Source organism: Papaver somniferum, chromosome 5, assembly GCF_003573695.1.
Source record: "Papaver somniferum cultivar HN1 chromosome 5, ASM357369v1, whole genome shotgun sequence".
Lineage (NCBI taxonomy): Eukaryota > Viridiplantae > Streptophyta > Magnoliopsida > Ranunculales > Papaveraceae > Papaver > Papaver somniferum.
In genome coordinates this window covers 192,804,835-192,827,132 of record NC_039362.1, presented here as the reverse complement: position 1 = coordinate 192,827,132, position 22,298 = coordinate 192,804,835, and the positions used below count along the sequence as shown (strand labels likewise).

The 22,298-nt window shown below is 37.9% G+C and overlaps 1 protein-coding gene and 3 non-coding genes across 4 annotated transcripts; 1 reads left to right on the top strand and 3 right to left on the bottom strand.

Annotated features, from left to right (window-relative positions):
- Positions 1 to 8,327: 8,327 nt before the first annotated feature.
- LOC113284867 lies at positions 8,328 to 8,489 on the bottom strand. The gene has a single exon (XR_003328411.1). It is a non-coding gene; the product is annotated as a U1 spliceosomal RNA (small nuclear RNA).
- Positions 8,490 to 9,818: 1,329 nt separating this feature from the next.
- LOC113284664 lies at positions 9,819 to 10,016 on the bottom strand. Its single transcript, XR_003328304.1, has one exon. It is a non-coding gene; the product is annotated as a U2 spliceosomal RNA (small nuclear RNA).
- Positions 10,017 to 16,493: 6,477 nt separating this feature from the next.
- LOC113284131 (ribulose bisphosphate carboxylase large chain-like) lies at positions 16,494 to 17,641 on the top strand. Its single transcript, XM_026533548.1, has one exon. It carries the CDS (start codon positions 17,009 to 17,011, stop codon positions 17,639 to 17,641), a length of 633 nt encoding a protein of 210 aa, XP_026389333.1. The 5' UTR covers positions 16,494 to 17,008.
- A 1,930-nt stretch (positions 17,642 to 19,571) lies between these two features.
- Positions 19,572 to 19,730, bottom strand: LOC113285022. The gene has a single exon (XR_003328537.1). It is a non-coding gene; the product is annotated as a U1 spliceosomal RNA (small nuclear RNA).
- Between the last annotated feature and the right edge of the window lie 2,568 nt (positions 19,731 to 22,298).

Genomic DNA, 22,298 nt, shown 5'->3' with positions numbered 1-22,298 from the left:
GCTAACCTATCGAATAATCGATTTTAGAATTAAAATTTAATGAAGATTAAATTTATATTTTATTTCCAATATGAAACAAATTTTGTAAAATATGTTTTTATCTAAAATTATTCAAATATTCAATATATATGCTTTATATGAGAGCTTTTAGTAATCCACATATAGATGAAAATCGCGTAGTACATATCACTGATATATATATATATATATATATATATTATTTTAAATCATACAGATATGCAAAACCTAATTAAGATCACTACTTGCAGGTAGTGTGTCTTAACATAACCAAGAGTATAACTTTTCTCGCATATCACGAGGAGTATGCATACGGTTTGTCCCGTGATTCAATATTTTTTTATGACCTAAGACGTATTTGGCTATCCAAAATTGTTTTTCGTGACCAAAATCTATTGTGACCCTAGCTAAGTCGTTCATGACTCAAGCTTGACATGTCTTTTAAAACATGGTGTCTCAGTTAGGAAGTTAGGAGCAAAGATGATTGTGGGAAAGGTGAGGGTAATTTTAATAATGAGTCCTACTGGAGAGTACCTTGCTGGATCATGGAGATCATTGGTAAAGATCAAACCAGATATCATTTGGCCTAAAAAGAAATTAACAACTAGAAATACGTGTGAGGTAGCATATTGTGATGCCCCGACTACTAGATGCGCAAAAGTTTCTCACTTCCCAAAGATATCCCACCTACTAATTAGGATATACACTTTTTTCGACGCCTAAGTTTCGTATAGGCCACCCGAATAACTCTTGAGGAAGGTTAAGACTATAAACCTTCTATATGTAACCAGTAAAAATATTTATTGTGGGATTGACTCAACCTCCATATAATGCGGGATGAGAAATTCTCAAAATAATTTATGACTTTGGATGCATAAAGATGGAAAGAGAATAGAAGACCATGAGGGAAGCGTTATAAACTCATAAATGAGACTCTCATGACTGAAATCAGTTTTTTGTCAGACGTTTTTTTTGTGGGAAGTATAACAAAGTGGAAATAGAACGTTAACGACTTTCGCACGATGTTGAATCTACCCATAACCGTACATCGGCTTCTTGTCGGGAAAACGTGGAATAAAGCACTACCGAGTCATCTCACGATCTAGAATCGGCAAATCCCTGGGGCGTAAAGAGAAAAACGGGGAATGAAGCGTTATCGAGATGATCCTGAATTGTTTTCGCAAACCCGGGGCGTAAAATTAAAAGGGATATTTAAGTCATTTTAGTACTTGGACATCTCTACAGTATAAACACAAATAAAATTTGTCTAAAGAACAAAATTAGAATAATCGAGAGAAAGATAGAGGGGGTGGGGTTTTTTTTAAAAAAATTAGAATAATCGAGAACAAAATTAAAATTTGTCTAAACACAAATAATCTCCTACTACTAAAAATATTCTCTCTCATTTTTAGGATGATTTTCTCTCATCTTTATGATGATTTTTTTCTCATCAGAGGACGATTATCTTTTTCATTCTAAATCCTTCAGTTAATTCATCTTTTTTTTCTTGGTGTGTTTGTTTCGACAGACCAAATCCCCCAAACAACTCATGGAAATAGACAGGGATGCAAAACTAATAGAGTTAGGAAACATTCATTATCTCTGAAACAACGAATTGATTCTGCTCCCGAAAAAACGAGGAGTTGGGGGCTTCTTAACTCGTCCAAGTGCAAAAAGGAGACCTCAACCTTCTTGCATAAAGTCAGCATCGGTAGAATTGGAATGGTGAGCAATTGGGTTGGGGTATATTGAGATCTATAAAAGAGATTTTGTAAAAAGAAAAGGAATATCACAAACCTTTTGATCCTGGATAGGAAAACAGGAAAAATTTGTGTGTAATTCATCCACAAAGAAGAAAGGACGGGTTTTTTTATCCGAGATCAAAAAAATACCGATTGGGCCCACTGAAATGAATTTTTTCCGCTTCATGCTCACCCACGGGGGTTGCTCGGAGCATGTGATAATTATTCTATTTCGATGGGCCAAACGACCGTCCGACTACAACCAACAAACAAGATTGAGGAAATGAAAACTATACAAATTTTTAGGGCTATACGGACTCGAACCGTAGACCTTCTCGGTAAAACAGATCCAACTTTTTATTATCGAAATGATTCGAACTGTTCCAAAGACCCAACATGCATTTTTTTTGCATTGGGCTCTTTCATCAACTGATATAAATATCAGATAGTCCGCCATACTTTTTCTTAACAGAAAGATAACGAGATGGCTCCACGTGCTCTGATTCATTATTTAGATTATGATCCAGGAGCAATACCAAAGTGTTTCAAAGAAGAGTTACCTTGACGTAGGTCTGCCTCTGGCCTAGATTAACCTAAGTTAAATGGAGTCTCTATCGCTCTGCTCAAAGAGTCAAATATGAAACTTCATACACCTTAAAGTTCATAGTACGAAAAGATATTTTTTTGAGGTCCTTATACTCATTATGCCTAGCATTGAATGGGCTGTGTATTCACCTTATCAATTATCGAATCAATGATGGGTTCTTTTTGGAGCCTAAATTGGCACCCAAAGCGGACCGAACCAAATATTTGTCAGGCTATTGTTCCCTGAATATATAGAGTAAGACACCGATTTATCAATAAGATCAATTTTGTGATTAAGATCAATTTTGTTGATTGCATGATGGACTCCCTGAAAAACATTGGCGCGCGTGTAAACGAGTTGCTCTACCAACTGAGCTATAGCCCTTGTGATAGATAGTTTATCATGGAAATAATTTCTTGTCAAGATGAATCTTCTATGATCCAACATGATAGCTTCTGATCTGTTTCCTGCCAAGAATTGGTATTGCTTAGAAATAAGATTGCATCTATAATTCATCGATATGACAAGCCCCTTTCTTTCTCTTTGTGATGATAAATGACCTACTTAACCCAGTGGTTAGAGTATTGCTTTCATACGGCGGGAGTCATTGGTTCAAATCCAATAGTAGGTAGAACTTATTAGATACCGGAGTAATTAGTATCTAATAAGTTTTTCTACCCACCCTCCCTTTTATTTTAGTTGCATAAGAAATGCCATTACAGTTGATTCGACTCAATCCGCAGAACCAAAATATGGTGTATAAACAGAATTTCCTTTTTTATTGGGGCGCACCTATTTTTTATGAAATTTCATTCATAGCCTCTACTCGCGTCCTAGCTCGTCTGACGGCTAAATTCGCTTCAATTGTTTGTCTCTTGCCCTCAGCCCGACTTAAGTTAGCTTCAGCTATTTCAAGAGCTTTCTGAGCTTCTTGTGGATCAATGTCACTACCCTTCTCCGCATCATTTACTAAGATGGTAATCTCATTATTGCCTACTCTAGCAAAACCACCCATCAGAGCGATTTTTAACCATTGGTCATTAAGGCGTAGTCTCAAAATACCTATATCTACAGCTGTGGCAATAGGGGCGTGATTTGGTAATACACCGATTTGGCCACTATTAGTAGATAAAACAATTTCTTTCACTTCTGAATCCCAAACAATTTGATTCGGGGTTAGTACACAAAGATTTAAGGTCATTTCTTCAATTTGCTCTCCACTTCTATGTTCACAGCCTTCGCGGTAGCTTCGTCGATGTTACCTACCAAATAAAAGGCCTGCTCAGGAAGACCATCTAATTCTCCGGAAAGGATCAATTGAAACCCCCTAATGGTTTCTGCTAGACCAACATATTTCCCTGGAGAGCCCGTAAATACTTCTGCTACGAAGAAGGGTTGTGATAAGAAACGCTCAATTTTTCGTGCTCTTGCTACGGTTAAACGATCCTCTTCAGATAATTCGTCCAACCCAAGGATAGCTATAATATCCTGAAGTTCTTTGTAACGTTGTGAAGTTTGCTTAACTCTTTGCGCAATTTCATAATGTTCTTCACCAACGATGCGAGGTTGGAGCATAGTTGACGTACTATCAAGAGGATCTACTGCTGGATAGATACCTTTTGAAGCTAGTCCTCTTGATAATACGGTAGTAGCATCTAAATGTGCAAATGTTGTGGCAGGGGCAGGGTCGGTCAAATCGTCCGCAGGTACATAAACTGCTTGAATAGAAGTTATAGACCCCTCTTTGGTAGAAGTAATTCTTTCTTGCAAAGTACCCATTTCTGTACTAAGGGTAGGTTGATAACCCACAGCAGAAGGCATTCTGCCTAATAAAGCAGATACTTCGGATCCTGCTTGGACAAATCGGAAAATATTGTCGATAAATAGAAGGACATCTTGTTCATTAACATCTCGGAAATATTCTGCCATGGTTAGGGCAGTCAAACCAACTCTCATACGAGCTCCCGGCGGTTCATTCATCTGACCATAGACTAGAGCTACTTTTGATTCTGCAAGATTTTGTTCATTAATTACTCCAGACTCTTTCATTTCCATGTAAAGATCATTCCCCTCACGAGTACGCTCACCCACTCCGCCAAATACAGATACGCCTCCATGAGCTTTGGCGATGTTGTTGATCAATTCCATGATAAGGATTTTTACCCACTCCAGCTCCCCCGAATAGTCCTATTTTCCCCCCACGTCGATAAGGAGCTAAAAGATCAACTACTTTGATCCCTGTTTCAAAAATAGATAATTTTGTATCTAATTGTATAAAGGCAGGCGCGGATCTATGAATAGGAGATGTTGTGCGAGTATCTACAGGACCTAAATTATCAACAGGCTCTCCAAGAACGTTGAAAATTCGTCCGAGAGTAGCCCCACCAACCGGAACACTTAGAGCAGCTCCCGTGTCAATAACCTCCATTCCTCTCTTCAGACCATCTGTAGCACTCATAGCTACAGCTCTCACTCGATATTTCCTAATAATTGCTGTACCTCACAAGTGACATTAATTAGCTCGCCGTCAGTATTTCGGCCCTTAACTACCAAAGCGTTGTAAATATTAGGCATCTTACCCGGGGGAAAGGATACATCTAGCACCGGACCAATGATTTGAGCGACACGCCCCAGGTTTTTTTCTTCAAGTGCGGAAACCCCGAGACCCGAAGGGGTAGGATTTGTTTTCATAATAATGATAAAGTGAAATATGTAGAAATTCTTTGCATTTTGTAAACCGAAGAAAAAATGTCCGATAGCAAGCAGGTTGATCGGTTAATTCAATACAATAATAAATAGGAGTTAGTACTTGATTTCGTTGGTACCATTCAAGCGACTCCAATTCGATTGTTTACTCGTTCAATGAGTAATTTTCAAGTTTCACAACCTAAAAATGAGGTAGATGGATAAAAACCATGAGGGAGCGTTTCAGTTCTCTAGCATTATAGACAATCCCACCCATATTTTCTATGGAATTCGAACCTGAACTCTATTTATGATTCTTTTTTTCACATTGGCCATTATTTCTTATTTCAGCATATATTTTTCCGCCTCTTCTCTACCTTTTTAGGGACGAATTCCGGATAGTTTTACATCTAGGATTTACATATACAACATATAGCACTGTCAAGAGTGAATTTCCTTTTTTTGATAAATTTAGATTAAAAAAAGTACGGGATTCGAAACTTGAAAAACAGGGATTGGGTTGCGCCATACATATGAAAGAGTATACAATAATGATGTTGATGTATTTGGCGAATCAAATACCGTGGTCTAACAACCAACCATTCTGATTAGTTGATAATATTTGTTGAGAGTTTTGTGAAAGATTCCTGTTAAAGGTTTCATTAACGGCTAATTCATGTCGAGTAGACCTTGTCGTTGTGAGAATTCTTAATTCATGCGTTGTAGGGAGGGACTTATGTCACCACAAACAGAGACTAAAGCAGGTGTTGGATTCAAAGCTGGTGTTAAAGATTACAAATTGACTTATTATACTCCTGACTATGAAACCAAGGATACTGATATCTTGGCAGCATTCCGAGTTACTCCTCAACCTGGAGTTCCACCTGAGGAAGCAGGGGCCGCGGTAGCTGCCGAATCTTCTACTGGTACATGGACAACTGTGTGGACCGATGGACTTACCAGCCTTGATCGTTACAAAGGAAGATGCTACGACATCGAGCCCGTTGCTGGAGAAGACAATCAATATATTTGTTATGTAGCTTATCCTTTAGACCTTTTTGAAGAAGGTTCTGTTACTAACATGTTTACTTCCATCGTGGGTAATGTATTTGGGTTCAAAGCGCTTCGTGCTCTACGTCTGGAGGATCTGCGAATTCCTGTTGCTTATGTTAAAACTTTCCAAGGACCACCTCACGGTATCCAAGTTGAAAGAGATAAATTGAATAAGTATGGTCGTCCCCTATTGGGATGTACATTAAACCAAAATTGGGGTTATCTGCTAAGAACTACGGTAGGGCGGTTTATGAATGTCTACGTGGTGGACTTGATTTTACCAAGGATGATGAAAACGTGAACTCACAACCCTTTATGCGTTGGAGAGACCGTTTCTTATTTTGTGCCGAAGCAATTTATAAATCACAGGCCGAAACAGGTGAAATCAAAGGACATTACTTGAATGCTACTGCAGGTACATGCGAAGAAATGATGAAAAGGGCTGTATTTGCCAGAGAATTGGGAGTTCCTATGTCTGATGGAGATCATATTCACTCTGGTACCATAGTAGATAAACTGGAAGGGGAAGAGAAATAACCTTGGGCTTTGTTGATTTACTACGTGATGATTTTATTGAAAAAGAACGAAGTCGTGGTATTTTTTCACCCAAGATTGGGTATCTTTACCGGGTGTTTTGCCTGTGGCTTCAGGTGGTATTCACGTTTGGCATATGCCTGCTCTGACCGAGATCTTTGGAGATGACCCTGTAGTAAAGTTCGGTGGAGGAACTTTAGGATACCCTTGGGGTAATGCACCGGGTGCTGTATTCCACTCCAGTAAATTATTCCATTACAATAGCAGAATGTGGATAGGGAACTATACTAGTAACCTACCTAATTTATTGTAGAAATTCTCGGGATCAATGATTGGACCATGCAAAAAAGAATTTCTTTTCTCGGATAAAGGAGCAGATGGCTCGATCCCGAGAATTTATACATATAATATCATTAGATTTGATAAAGCGCGATTCGATTAGAAGAAGTTTATTCTGTAAATTATTTAGGATTCAGCGTACTTTCCCGTTGTGATATACTTCGTTGTGTAGGGTTCTCGTTCAAAATAAATCTTTTTTGCATGAAGGCTAACCCAGTGGTTGGTCTTACTTTAAAACTAATTTTTATTACATTAATAAGTATTCCCGCCTTTTCGGACCCATCGATATTTAAAACCGCCAAAGCATACGTGGGATCAAAACCAACAAGTTTGCCTTCCTTGGAGAACTTTTGCCCGTGTGCATCTTCAAGAAATACCTTGCAATGCTGAAGTCCAGTCGTATCAGTTGCCAACTTAGCTATGACATGATAATTGGTCACTATGTGTCCACTTTTATCCCATATGAAACCAGAACCAGTCCCTTCGACTTTCGCAGTTTCTCTTCTTCTTTCGTAAGAACTTCTTCAGTATTTGTGCTTCTGCCTGACGAGGTCTTAGCTAATTCAAGGTCCTTAATAAAAACCACCGAAGGAGAAGCCTCTTCGAATACCTGAACGGCCCGTTCTTCTTGGCGCTGAGGTGCTTCTTCTTCTACTCGAGCATTTTCCAACTGAAAAGACGCCAAATGTAGAAAAGAAGATAAAATTGAGGAAGTAGCTAATATTGAAGAATTCCGCCTTGTGAGGAACAATCTCTGTGACTTGTTCACAGAAGAAGAGGAAGAAATGTTTGCTGAGATTATTATTGCGGATTTAGAGATCAAGTGATGATGAATGGAACCCAACACCACATCATCGGTCTGTTTAGAGTAAACACCACCTCCACTAGTCTTATTGACTGTAAAATTTCTTGGATGTGGCCTTTTCATATCTTATCTTCAAGCCACATGCATGAGTCAATTTGTGTGGCCATATTTAAAGTGCAATTGAGTGCCCCTCCTATCTTAAGTGCCTTTAACAACAAGGGCTGATGATCACCTGCTATCCAAACGAATTCACCTTATTAGAATAGTAGCCTTCAATTTGATTTTGGGCAGCCATGTTTTAACAGAAGGGCTTGTTTAAAGGCCATAACGGAAAATTATCAAAAATAAAATAAAATGGGGAACTACAGTTGGAAGATTTTTTTTTTTTTTTTCTTGCGAAGAAAATTGATGATTAAGATAATGCAATTCCATATCTTCGAGAGAAACTTATTGTCCAACACATTCTGACGAGATCATCAAGTGTTGCAGATCAAGCAAACTGCACTATGGTAAGAGCAAACGCTAAATAATACAACCGTAGATAAAACTTTGACTTGGAAGATTGGCAGGGGCCGCGCGGACGCGTTCCCCCTCAGGAACAAATTATGACATAGACTCTCCCTCAATGGGGAGATCTTAGGCGAGCGCCCTTCCAAAGTGCAATGGAAGTCACTAACCTAGGCCATGACCCTTCATGATCAGTCATAGACCCCGTCCAGGTAAGTATGATTCCTAGTAGCATTACAAGCTTGTCTTATTGGCTTCTTTTCCTCATCTTTTCTATGTTCTAATCAATGTGGGATTATTATTATCTTCATTCTGCAATAACTCTAAGCGTTGGGAGAGGTTGGGCTATGTAGATTGTAGACCTATAATCTTCTTGCAAAACACTGCGCCTTTGGTGCTTGATACTGAGCCTGGAATGACATGGTTTACATTGTTTGCTAATAAATTTGGAGCGGGTACAAGAAAGGTTAAAACCTCAGAGATCATGGAGCATAGCTCCTCCAACCGTCATCAATCAATTGCAATCAAAATCACCCTTCATTTACACAAGCTCTGCAACCATGTACTATAAAACCTTCCCGATAGATTTCATCTTGCACAGCACAACATTTATTCAACGAAGTGATTTACTAGAGCCTCTTGAGTTCCAGTGGATAAGACACCATGAATTCCCGTTAGAGGCAACAAACATTATACATCATCAGAGGGAGGTACTATTATAACTTGATTGATAAGTTAATTTTTAACCAACCCCAACAAAATTGAAAAACCCTAAGATTTTTCTAATTAGGGAAAAACAACGCTAAACTAAAGCTAAAATCCTTCGAACTTTCTGCTATTTAGTCCTAATCTAAAAAAAAAAACTAAAACCCTAAAAGAGGTTAAAACTTAAAAGGGGTTTACACAAAAGATAAGTATTTTTTATAGTTAGGATGGGTTTGATATTAGAGGGGGTTTATGCATAGACAGATTCACATGATAGAGCCATCAATAAAACTGCAGCTTGCTCTTCTTCTCCTAATGGCTGCCTCTGTGTTGATCCCATAGCTGCTGATCTTTGTAACATAACTTCTCTACCAAAAGCAAGTAATCTGAGCTTCAAAGATGCACTAATAATCTTGTTATTGCTTTTATTTAGTGATGGACACTCATGGACTCTTAACAGTGATATGCCTACCGAGCCGCAAACATGAGTCCTTCATCTTCTACCACTTGTTTTAGTTGTAGTTTTTCAGTCGAGTGGCAAACATTAGTCCGCCATCTTTTACCACTTGTTTAGAGTGTAGTTTTTAGTCCCTTTGATGAACAAAGTAACATTAAAGATCCTTACGGAAAATGGATAGTTTTTTTTAATATGTTGGTGAATTTGGAACCACCGTTTCTAGAAGCAATGGTGAATTTGGACATTGGATTTCCCAAAGTGATACAGGTGCACATTGAAGGCCAAACCCGTGGCAAGAACACCAAATTCAAGAGCTAACTGCTCTGAGATTTGCGAAACTGGTCAAAGGGTCCAGGTTAGGGAACATAATTTTTATCTTAGTTTTGGTTGGGGTGTGCCAGGCCTATGCAGTAGTGCAACACAAAGGCGACGCGTGAGAACCCTAGCAGCAAGCTGCTGTGATGGGAACTCCCCCTTGAAAAAAATTAATTTAATATCGTGTGAGCCGATGGCTCACATATCAGATATTAAACTGATAAGAACAGATACTACACTTGATCTTAGCCAAAAGGCCGAGAAAGGTATGCTTGTTCAATTCTTTAGCTTCTTGCTTTATACAGTCTCGTTTCCGTTCTTCTGCTTTAACTAGTCTAGGTGGGACTAAAGTATTAGCTTACTCCGGCTTAGGTATACGAGTCATGGGCAGGATACGAGTGTCTGAAAAGACTTCGATAACAATGTGCCAAACTCTGATGTAGTAGTAACTAACACCCAATCTGGAGTCACTTATATCTGAAAAGGCAAGACATTTTCAGATGGAATCAATTTCCTACCTTCCCGACTATGGGGTTGACGACGGTACTATAGTAGTGAAGACGAACGCAACATTTCCGCCACTTCTAAGGGACTTGGCAATGATAAGGGTGAAGATAACCGGTTAACCACGATATTCAAGATGATCGTTCACTACCTAGCTCAAGCTGTTGGTTTAGCAGATTTTGTTGGGATTTTCAAAAAGGTACAGTTGTTGACGAAGCTAATGTTCGTTAACATGAAGTTGTCCAATAATTTTTCATCATCCAGTTGTTTGCTTTTGTGGAAAAGAAGTATGCAGAATGCAGTGATGGAACTAGACTTTCCGTTTGATGATTCGAAGGCTGTGTTTGTCGATGCATTATACTTCGGTTTGTCTGCAATGGCAAGGAGGTGATACAATTTTTAAAGCGAAGTTTTGGACTTATATACGAGGTAAGGTAATGCTGTATTTCAACAATGGATGATGTTGATTGGTTGAATCATTCAAGGCGATAGATATGCAACAGCGTGTTGTAGTGGTGTGGCTAGGAAAAGTATACCGAGTAACCAATTCTACCCTATACTTAATGGTTTACATAATACCTTTATCATGTTAATAGGAGTATTATAACGGTCCAGTAATGTGTTTAAGAAAGACAATTTCTTTAAAACAATTCATCATCAATTAGGTGTTCAATTTCTGGATTTATTATCCCTTTGTGGATACTCAAAATTCATGATTTTCTTTTCCCTTTGCTACATTTCCTTTCCTTGGTATTCGCTGGGAAACTAAGACAATAAACTAAAAGCAATGGAGTACAATCCTTAACCTTCTAAGTCTCACAATCATAAATATTCAACTTCTATTGTGGAACCATTATCAATGAATTCTTCCTTTATAGATACTCACATTCAATAAAATTGAAGGCTGAAACCAAATTAACTTTAATTGGGATGAGTAACTAACTGTAAAACATAAGCCGAGCTTCTAATCTCAAAAAATTTAATAGCTTTCACATACCTTGTTTCTTCAATCCAATAGGCCTTTGGCTAACCTATCGAATAATCGATTTAGAATTAAAATTTAATGAAGATTAAATTATATTTTATTTCCATATGAAACAAATTTGTAAAATATGTTTTTTATCTCAAAATTATTCAAATATTAATATATATGCTTTATATGAGAGCTTTTAGTAATTCACATATAGATGAAAATCGCGTAGTACCATATCACTGATATAATATATATATATTTTAAATCATACAGATATGCAAAACCTAATTAAGATCACTACTTGCAGGTAGTGTGTTCTTAACATAACCAAGAGTATAAACTTTTCTCGCATATTCCTACCGAGGATATGCATACGGTTTGTCCCGTGATTCAATATTTTTTTTATGACCTAAGACGTATTTGGCTATCCAAAATTGTTTTTCGTGGACCAAATCTATTTGTGACCCTAGCTAAGTCGTTCATGACTCAAGCTTGACATGTCTTTAAAACATGGTGTCTCAGTTAGGAGTTAGGAGCAAAGATGATTGTGGGAAAGGTGAGGCTGTAATTTTAATAATGAGTCCTACTGAGAGTAACCTTGCTGGATCATGGGGATATCATTTGGTAAGAAGATCAAACCAGATATCATTTGGCCTAAAAAGAAACTAACAACTAGAAATACGTGTGAGTAGCATATTGTGATGCCCCGACTACTAGATGCGCAAAAGTTTCTCACTTCCCAAAGATATCCCACCTACTAATTAGGATATACACTTTTTTTCCGACGCCTAAGTTTCGTATAGGCCACCCGAATAACTCTTGAGGAAGGTAAGACTATAAAACCTCTATATGTAACCATAAAAATATTTATTGTGGATTAACTCAACCTCCATATAATGCGGGATGAGAAATTCTCAAAATAATTTATTGACTTTGGATGCATAAAGATGGAAAGAGAAAGAAGACCATGAGGGAAGCGTTTATAACTCATAAATGAGACTCTCATGACTGAAATCAGTTTTTTTGTTCAGACGTTTTTTTTGTGTGGGAAGTATAACAAGTGGAAATAGAATTTAACGACTTTCGGCACGATGTTGAATCTACCCCATAACCGTACATCGGCTTCTTGTCGGGAAAACTGGAATAAAGCACTACCGAGTCATCTCACGATCTAGAATCGGCAAAATCCCTGGGGAGTAAAGAGAAAAACGGGGAATGAAGCGTTATCGAGATGATCCTGAATTGTTTTCGCAAACCCGGGGCGTAAAATTAAAAGGGATATTTAAGTCATTTTAGTACTTGGACATCTCTACAGTATAAACACAAAATAAAATTTGTCTAAAAGACAAAAATTAGAATAATCGAGAGATAGAGGGGGTGGGGTTTTTTTTAAAAAAAATTAGAATAATCGAGAACAAATTAAAATTGTCTAAACACACAAATAATCTCCTACTGCAAAAATATTCTCTCTCTTTTTAGGATGATTTTCTCTCTCTTTATTATGATTTTTTTTCTCATCAGAGGACGATTATCTTTTTCATTCTAAAATTCCTTCAGTTAATTCATCTTTTTTTTCTTGGTGGTTGTTTGTTTCGACAGACCAAATCCCCCAAACAACTCATGGAAATAGACTGGGATGCCAAAACTAATAGAGTTAGGCAACATTCATTTTCTCTGAAACAACGAATTGGATTCTGCTCCCGAAAAAACGAGGAGTTGGGGGCTTCTTAACTCGTCCAAGTGCAAAAGGAGACCTCAACCTTCTTGCATAAAGTCGCATCGGTAGAATTGGAATGGTGAGAAATTGGGTTGGGGTATATTGAGATCTATAAGAGATATTTTGTACAAAAAGAAATGGAATATCACAAACCTTTTGATCTCTGGATAGGAAAACATGAAAAATTTGTGTGTAATTTCATCCACAAAGAAGAAAGGATGGTTTTTTTATCCGAGATCAAAAAAAATACCGATTGGGCCCACTGAAATGAATTTTTCCGCTTCATGCTCACCCACGGGGGCTGCTCGGAGCATGTGATAATTATTATTTCGATGGGCCCAAACAACCTCCGACTACAACCAACAACAAGATTGAGGAAATGATAACTATACAAATTTTTAGGGGCTATACGACTCGAACCATATACCTTCTCGGTAAAAACAGATCCAACTTTTTTTATCGAAATGATTCGAACTGTTCCAAAGACCCACATGCATTTTTTTTTGCATTGGGCTCTTTTCATCAACTGATAAATATCAGATAGTCCCTACTTTTTCTTAACAGAAAGATAACGAGATGGCTCCACGTGCTCTGATTCATTATTTAGATTATGATCCAGGAGCAATAACCAAAGTGTTTCAAAGAAGAGTTACCTTGACGTAGGTCTGCCTCTGGCCTAGATTAACCTAAGTTAAATGGAGTCTCTATCGCTCTGCTCAAATAGTCAAATATGAAACTTCATACACCTTAAAGTTCATAGTACGAAAGATATTTTTTTGAGGTCCTATACTCATTATGCCTAGCATTGAATGAGCTGTGTATTCACCTTATCAATTATCGAATCAATGATGGGTTCTTTTTGGAGCCTAAATTGGCACCCAAACGGACCGAACCAAATATTTGTCAGGCTATTGTTCCCTTGAATATATAGAGTAAGACACCGATTTATCATAAGATCAATTTTGTTGATTGATCAATTTTGTGATTGCATGATGGACTCCCCTGAAAAACATTGGCGCGCGTGTAAACGAGTTGCTCTACCAACTGAGCTATAGCCCTTGTGATAGATAGTTTATCATGGAAATAATTTCTTGTCAAGATGAATCTTCTATGATCCAACATGATAGCTTCTGATCTGTTTCCTGCCAAGAATTGGTATTGCTTAGAAATAGATTGCATCTATAATTCATCGATATGACAAGCCCCTTTCTTTCTCTTTGTGATGATAAATGACCTACTTAACCAGTGGTTAGAGTATTGCTTTCATACGGCGGGAGTCATTGGTTCAAATCCAATAGTAGGTAGAACTTATTAGATACCGGAGTAATTAGTATCTAATAAGTTTTTCTACCCACCCTCCCTTTTATTTTAGTTGCATAAGAAATGCCATTACAGTTGATTCGACTCAATCCGCAGAACCAAAATATGGTGTATAAACAGAATTTCCTTTTTTATTGGGGCGCACCTATTTTTATGAAATTTCATTCATAGCCTCTACTCGCGTCCTAGCTCGTCTGACGGCTAAATTCGCTTCAATTGTTTGTCTCTTGCCCTCAGCCCGACTTAAGTTAGCTTCAGCTATTTCAAGAGCTTTCTGAGCTTCTTGTGGATCAATGTCACTACCCTTCTCCGCATCATTTACTAAGATGGTAATCTATTTTGCCTACTCTAGCAAAACCACCCATCAGAGCGATTTTTAACCATTGGTCATTAAGGCGTAGTCTCAAAATAATATCTACAGCTGTGGCAATAGGGGCGTGATTTGGTAATACACCGATTTGGCCACTATTAGTAGATAAAACAATTTCTTTCACTTCTGAATCCCAAACAATTTGATTCGGGGTTAGTACACAAAGATTTAAGGTCATTTCTTCAATTTGCTCTCCACTTCTATGTTCACAGCCTTCGCGGTAGCTTCGTCGATGTTACCTACCAAATAAAAGGCCTGCTCAGGAAGACCATCTAATTCTCCGGAAAGGATCAATTGAAACCCCCTAATGGTTTCTGCTAGACCAACATATTTCCCTGGAGAGCCCGTAAATACTTCTGCTACGAAGAAGGGTTGTGATAAGAAACGCTCAATTTTTCGTGCTCTTGCTACGGTTAAACGATCCTCTTCAGATAATTCGTCCAACCCAAGGATAGCTATAATATCCTGAAGTTCTTTGTAACGTTGTGAAGTTTGCTTAACTCTTTGCGCAATTTCATAATGTTCTTCACCAACGATGCGAGGTTGGAGCATAGTTGACGTACTATCAAGAGGATCTACTGCTGGATAGATACCTTTTGAAGCTAGTCCTCTTGATAATACGGTAGTAGCATCTAAATGTGCAAATGTTGTGGCAGGGGCAGGGTCGGTCAAATCGTCCGCAGGTACATAAACTGCTTGAATAGAAGTTATAGACCCCTCTTTGGTAGAAGTAATTCTTTCTTGCAAAGTACCCATTTCTGTACTAAGGGTAGGTTGATAACCCACAGCAGAAGGCATTCTGCCTAATAAAGCAGATACTTCGGATCCTGCTTGGACAAATCGGAAAATATTGTCGATAAATAGAAGGACATCTTGTTCATTAACATCTCGGAAATATTCTGCCATGGTTAGGGCAGTCAAACCAACTCTCATACGAGCTCCCGGCGGTTCATTCATCTGACCATAGACTAGAGCTACTTTTGATTCTGCAAGATTTTGTTCATTAATTACTCCAGACTCTTTCATTTCCATGTAAAGATCATTCCCCTCACGAGTACGCTCACCCACTCCGCCAAATACAGATACGCCTCCATGAGCTTTGGCGATGTTGTTGATCAATTCCATGATAAGGATTTTTACCCACTCCAGCTCCCCCGAATAGTCCTATTTTCCCCCCACGTCGATAAGGAGCTAAAAGATCAACTACTTTGATCCCTGTTTCAAAAATAGATAATTTTGTATCTAATTGTATAAAGGCAGGCGCGGATCTATGAATAGGAGATGTTGTGTGCGAGTATCTACAGGACCTAAATTATCAACAGGCTCTCCAAGAACGTTGAAAATTCGTCCGAGAGTAGCCCCACCAACCGGAACACTTAGAGCAGCTCCCGTGTCAATAACCTCCATTCCTCTCTTCAGACCATCTGTAGCACTCATAGCTACAGCTCTCACTCGATTATTTCCTAATAATTGCTGTACCTCACAAGTGAATTAATTAGCTCGCCGTCAGTATTTCGGCCCTTAACTACCAAAGCGTTGTAAATATTAGGCATCTTACCCGGGGGAAAGGATACATCTAGCACCGGACCAATGATTTGAGCGACACGCCCCAGGTTTTTTTCTTCAAGTGCGGAAACCCCGAGACCCGAAGGGGTAGGATTTGTTTTCATAATAATGATAAAGTGAAATATGTAGAAATTCTTTGCATTTTGTAAACCGAAAAAAATGTCCGATAGCAAGCAGGTTGATCGGTTAATTCAATACAATAATAAATAGGAGTTAGTACTTGATTTCGTTGGTACCATTCAAGCGACTCCAATTCGATTGTTTACTCGTTCAATGAGTTAATTTTCAAGTTTCACAACCTAAAAATGAGGTAGATGGATAAAAACCATGAGGGAGCGTTTCAGTTCTCTAGCATTATAGACAATCCCACCCATATTTTCTATGGAATTCGAACCTGAACTCTATTTATGATTCATTTTTTCACATTGGCCATTATTTCTTATTTCAGCATATATTTTTCCGCCTCTTCTCTACCTTTTTAGGGACGAATTCCGGATAGTTTTACATCTAGGATTTACATATACAACATATAGCACTGTCAAGAGTGAATTTCCTTTTTTTGATAAATTTAGATTAAAAAAAGTACGGGATTCGAAACTTGAAAAACAGGGATTGGGTTGCGCCATACATATGAAAGAGTATACAATAATGATGTTGATGTATTTGGCGAATCAAATACCGTGGTCTAACAACCAACCATTCTGATTAGTTGATAATATTTGTTGAGAGTTTTGTGAAAGATTCCTGTTAAAGGTTTCATTAACGGCTAATTCATGTCGAGTAGACCTTGTCGTTGTGAGAATTCTTAATTCATGCGTTGTAGGGAGGGACTTATGTCACCACAAACAGAGACTAAAGCAGGTGTTGGATTCAAAGCTGGTGTTAAAGATTACAAATTGACTTATTATACTCCTGACTATGAAACCAAGGATACTGATATCTTGGCAGCATTCCGAGTTACTCCTCAACCTGGAGTTCCACCTGAGGAAGCAGGGGCCGCGGTAGCTGCCGAATCTTCTACTGGTACATGGACAACTGTGTGGACCGATGGACTTACCAGCCTTGATCGTTACAAAGGAAGATGCTACGACATCGAGCCCGTTGCTGGAGACAATCAATATATTTGTTATGTAGCTTATCCTTTAGACCTTTTTGAAGAAGGTTCTGTTACTAACATGTTTACTTCCATCGTGGGTAATGTATTTGGGTTCAAAGCGCTTCGTGCTCTACGTCTGGAGGATCTGCGAATTCCTGTTGCTTATGTTAAAACTTTCCAAGGACCACCTCACGGTATCCAAGTTGAAAGAGATAAATTGAATAAGTATGGTCGTCCCCTATTGGGATGTACTAAACCAAAATTGGGGTTATCTGCTAAGAACTACGGTAGGGCGGTTTATGATGTCTACGTGGTGGAACTTGATTTTACCAAGATGATGAAAACGTGAACTCACCCTTTAATGCGTTGGAGAGACCTTTCTTATTTTGTGCCGAAGCAATTTATAAATCACAGGCCGAAACAGTGGTGAAATCAAAGGACATACTTGAATGCTACTGCAGGTACATGCGAAGAAATGATAAAAGGGCTGTATTTGCCAGAGAATTGGGAGTTCCTATGTCTGATGGAGATCATATCACTCTGGTACCATAGTAGATAACTGGAAGGGGAAAGATAAATAACCTTGGGCTTTGTTGATTTCTACGTGATGATTTTATTGAAAAAGAACGAAGTCGTGGTATTTATTTCACACCCAAGATTGGGTATCTTTACCGGGTTGTTTGCCTGTGCTTCAGGTGGTATTCACGTTGGCATATGCCTGCTCTGACCGAGATCTTTGAGATGACCCTGTAGTAAAGTTCGGTGGAGGAACTTTAGGATACCTTGGGGTAATGCACCGGGTGTTGTATTCCACTCCAGTAAAATTATTCCATTACAATAGCAGAATCGTGGATAGGAACTATACTAGTAACCTACCTAATTTATTGTAGAAATTCTCGGGATCAATGATGGACCATGCAAAAAAGAATTCTTTTCTCGGATAAAGGAGCAGATGGCTCGATCCCGAGAATTTATACAATAAATATCATTAGATTTGATAAAGCGCGATTCGATTAGAAGAAGTTTATCTGTAAATTATTTAGGATTCAGTTTACTTTCCCGTTGTGATATACTTCGTTGTGTAGGGTTCTCGTCAAAATAAATCTTTTTTGCATGAAGGCTAACCCAGTGTTGGTCTTACTTTAAAACTAATTTTTATTACATTAATAAGTATTCCCGCCTTTTCGGACCCATCGATATTTAAAACCGCCAAAGCATACGTGGGATCAAAACCAACAAGTTTGCCTTCCTTGGAGAACTTTTCCCCGTGTGCATCTCAAGAAATACCTTGCAATGCTGAAGTCCAGTCGTATCAGTTGCCAACTTAGCTATGACATGATAATTGGTCACTATGTGTCCACTTTTATCCCATATGAAACCAGAACCAGTCCCTTCGACTTTCGCAGTTTCATCTTCTTCTTTCGTAAGAACTTCTTCAGTATTTGTGCTTCTGCCTGACGAGGTCTTAGCTAATTCAGGTCCTTAATAAAAAACCACGAAGGAGAAGCTCTTCGAATACCTGAACGGCCCGTTCTTCTTGGCGCTGAGGTGCTTCTTCTTCTACTACGCATTTCCAACTGAAAAGACGCCAAATGTAGAAAAGAAGATAAAATTGAGGAAGTAGCTAATATTGAAGAATTCCGCCTTGTGAGAACAATCTCTGTGACTTGTTCACAGAAGAAGAGGAAGAAATGTTTGCTGAGATTATTATTGCGGATTTAGAGATCAAGTGATGATGAATGGAACCCAACACCACCATCGGTCTGTTTAGTAAACACCACCTCCACTAGTCTTATTGACTGTAAAATTTCTTGGATGTGGCCTTTTCATATCTTATCTTCAAGCCACATGCATGAGTCAATTTGTGTGGCCATATTTAAAGTGCAATTGAGTGCCCCTCCTATCTTAAGTGCCTTTAAACAACACAAGGGCTGATGATCACCTGCTATCCAAACGAATTCACCTTATTAGAATAGTAGCCTTCAATTTGATTTTGGGCAGCCATGTTTTAACAGAAGGGCTTGTTTAAAGGCCATAACGGAAAATTATCAAAAATAAATAAAATTGGGGAACTACAGTTGGAAGATTTTTTTTTTTTTTTTTTTCTTGCGAAGAAAATTGATGATTAAGATAATGCAATTCCATATCTTCGAGAGAAACTTATTGTCCAACACATTCTGACGAGATCATCAAGTGTTGCAGATCAAGCAAACTGCACTATGGTAAGAGCAAACGCTAAATAATACAAACCGTAGATAAAACTTTGACTTGGAAGATTGGCAGGGCCGCGCGGACGTTCCCCCTCAGGAACAAATTATGACATAGACTCTCCCTCAGTGGGGAGATCTTAGGCGAGCGCCCTTCCAAAGTGCAATGGAAGTCACTAACCTAGGCCATGACCCTTCATGATCAGTCATAGACCCCGTCCAGGTAAGTATGATTCCTAGTAGCATTACAAGCTTGTCTTAATGGCAATGATAAGGGTGAAATAACTGGTTAACCACGATATTCAAGATGATCGTTCACTACTAGCTCAAGCTGTTGGTTTAGCAGATTTTGTTGGATTTTCAAAAAGGTACAGTTGTTGACGAAGCTAATGTTCGTTAACTTGAAGTTGTCCAATAATTTTTCATCATCCAGTTGTTTGCTTTTGTGGAAAGATATGCAGATGCAGTGATGGAACTAGACTTTCCGTTTGATGATTCGAAGGCTGTGTTTGTCGATGCATTATACTTCGGTTTGTCTGCAATGGCAAGGAGGTGATACAATTTTTAAAGCGAAGTTTTGGACTTTATACCGAGGTAAGGTAATGCTGGTATTTCAACAATGGATGATGTTGATTGGTTGAATCATTCAAGGCGATAGATATGCAACAGCGTGTTGTAGTGGTGTTGGCTAGGAAAAAGTATACCGAGTAACCAATTCTACCTATAACTTAATGGTTTACATAATACCTTTATCATGTTAATAGGAGTATTTAACGTTCCAGTAATGTGTTTAAGAAAGACAATTTCTTTAACAATTCATCATCAATTAGGTGTTCAATTCTGGATTATTATCCCTTTGGATACTCAAAATTCATGATTTCTTTTCCCTTGCATACATTCCTTTCCTTGGTGTTCGCTGGGAACTAAGACAATAAACTAAAGCAATGGGGAGACAATCCTTAACCTTCTAAGTCTCACAATCATAAATATTCAACTTCTATTGTAGAACCATTATTAATGAATTCTTCATTTATAGAATACTCACATTCAATAAAATTGAAGGATGAAAACCAAATTAACTTTAATTGGGATGAGTAACTAACTGTAAAACATAAGCCGAGCTTCTAATCTCAAAAAATTTGATAGCTTTCCCATACCTTGTTCTTCAATCCAATAGGCCTTTGGCTAACCTATCGAAAAATCGATTTAGAATTAAAACTTAATGAAGATTAAATTTATATTTTATTTCCAATATGAAACAAATTTTGTAAAATATGTTTTTATCTCAAATTATTCAAATATTCAATATATATGCTTTATATGAGAGCTTTTAGTAATCCACATATGATGAGAATCGCGTAGTACATATCACTGATATATATATATATATATTTTAAATCATACAGATATGCAAAACCTAATTAAGATCACTACTTGCAGGTAGTGTGTCTTAACATAACCAAGAGTATAACTTTTCTCGCATGACGAGGAGTATGCATACAGTTTGTCCCGTGATTCAATATTTTTTTATGACCTAAGACGTATTTTGCTATCCAAAATTGTTTTTTCGTGACCAAATCTATCCGTGACCCTAGCTAAGTCGTTCATGACTCAAGCTTGACGTGTCTTTTAAAACATGTGTCTCAGTTAGGAAGTTAGGAGCAAAGATGATTGTGGGAAAGGTGAGGCCGTAATTTTGATAATGAGTCCTACTGGAGAGTACCTTGCTGGATCATGGAGATATCATTTGGTAAAGATCAAACCAGATATCATTTGGCCTAAAAGAAATTAACAACTAGAAATCTGTGAGGTGCATATTGTGATGCCCCGACTACTAGATGCGGAAAAGTTTCTCACTTCCCAAAGATATCCCACCTACTAATTAGGATATACACTTTTTTTCTGACGCCTAAACTTTCGTATAGGCCACCCGAATAACTCTTGAGGAAGGTTAAGACTATAAACCTTCTATATGTAACCAGTAAAAATATTTATTGTGGGATTGACTCAACCTCCATATAATGCGGGATGAGAAATTCTCAAAGGAATTTATCGACTTTGGATGCATAAAGATGGAAAGAGAATAGAAGACCATGAGGGAAGCGTTATAAACTCATAAATGAGACTCTCATGACTGAAATCAGTTTTTTGTCCAGACGTTTTTTTTTGTGGGAAGTATAAAAGAAGTGGAAATAGAATGTTAACAACTTTCGACACGATGTTGAATCTACCCATATCCGTACATCGGCTTCTTGTCGGGAAAACGTGGAATAAAGCACTACCGAGTCATCTCATGATCTAGAATCGGCAAATCCCTGGGGCGTAAAGAGAAAAACGGGGAATGAAGCATTATCAAGATGATCCTAAATTGTTTTCGCAAACCCGGGCGTAAAATAAAAGGGATATTTAAGTCATTTTAGCACTTGGACATCTCTACAGTATAAACACAAATAAAAATTTGTCTAAAGACAAAATAGAATAATCGAGAAAGATAGTGACTGATAGAGGGGGTGGGGTTTTTTTAAAAAAAATTAGAATAATCGAGAACAAAATTAGAACAAAATTAAAATTTGCTAAACACACATAATCTCCTACTACTAAAAATATTCTCTCTTTTTATTTTTAGGATGATTTTCTCATCTTTATGATGATTTTTTCCTCATCAGAGGACGATTATCTTTTTCATTCTAAATCCTCCAGTTAATTCATCTTTTTTTTCTTGGTGTTTTTTGTTTCGACAGACCAAATCCCCCGAACACTCATGGAAATAGACAGGGATGCAAACACTAATAGAGTTAG

Bases quoted from the DNA above. Each gene is read 5' to 3' on its own strand.
- LOC113284131 (XM_026533548.1), top strand. From the start codon at position 17,009: ATGCGTTGTAGGGAGGGACTTATGTCACCACAAACAGAGACTAAAGCA.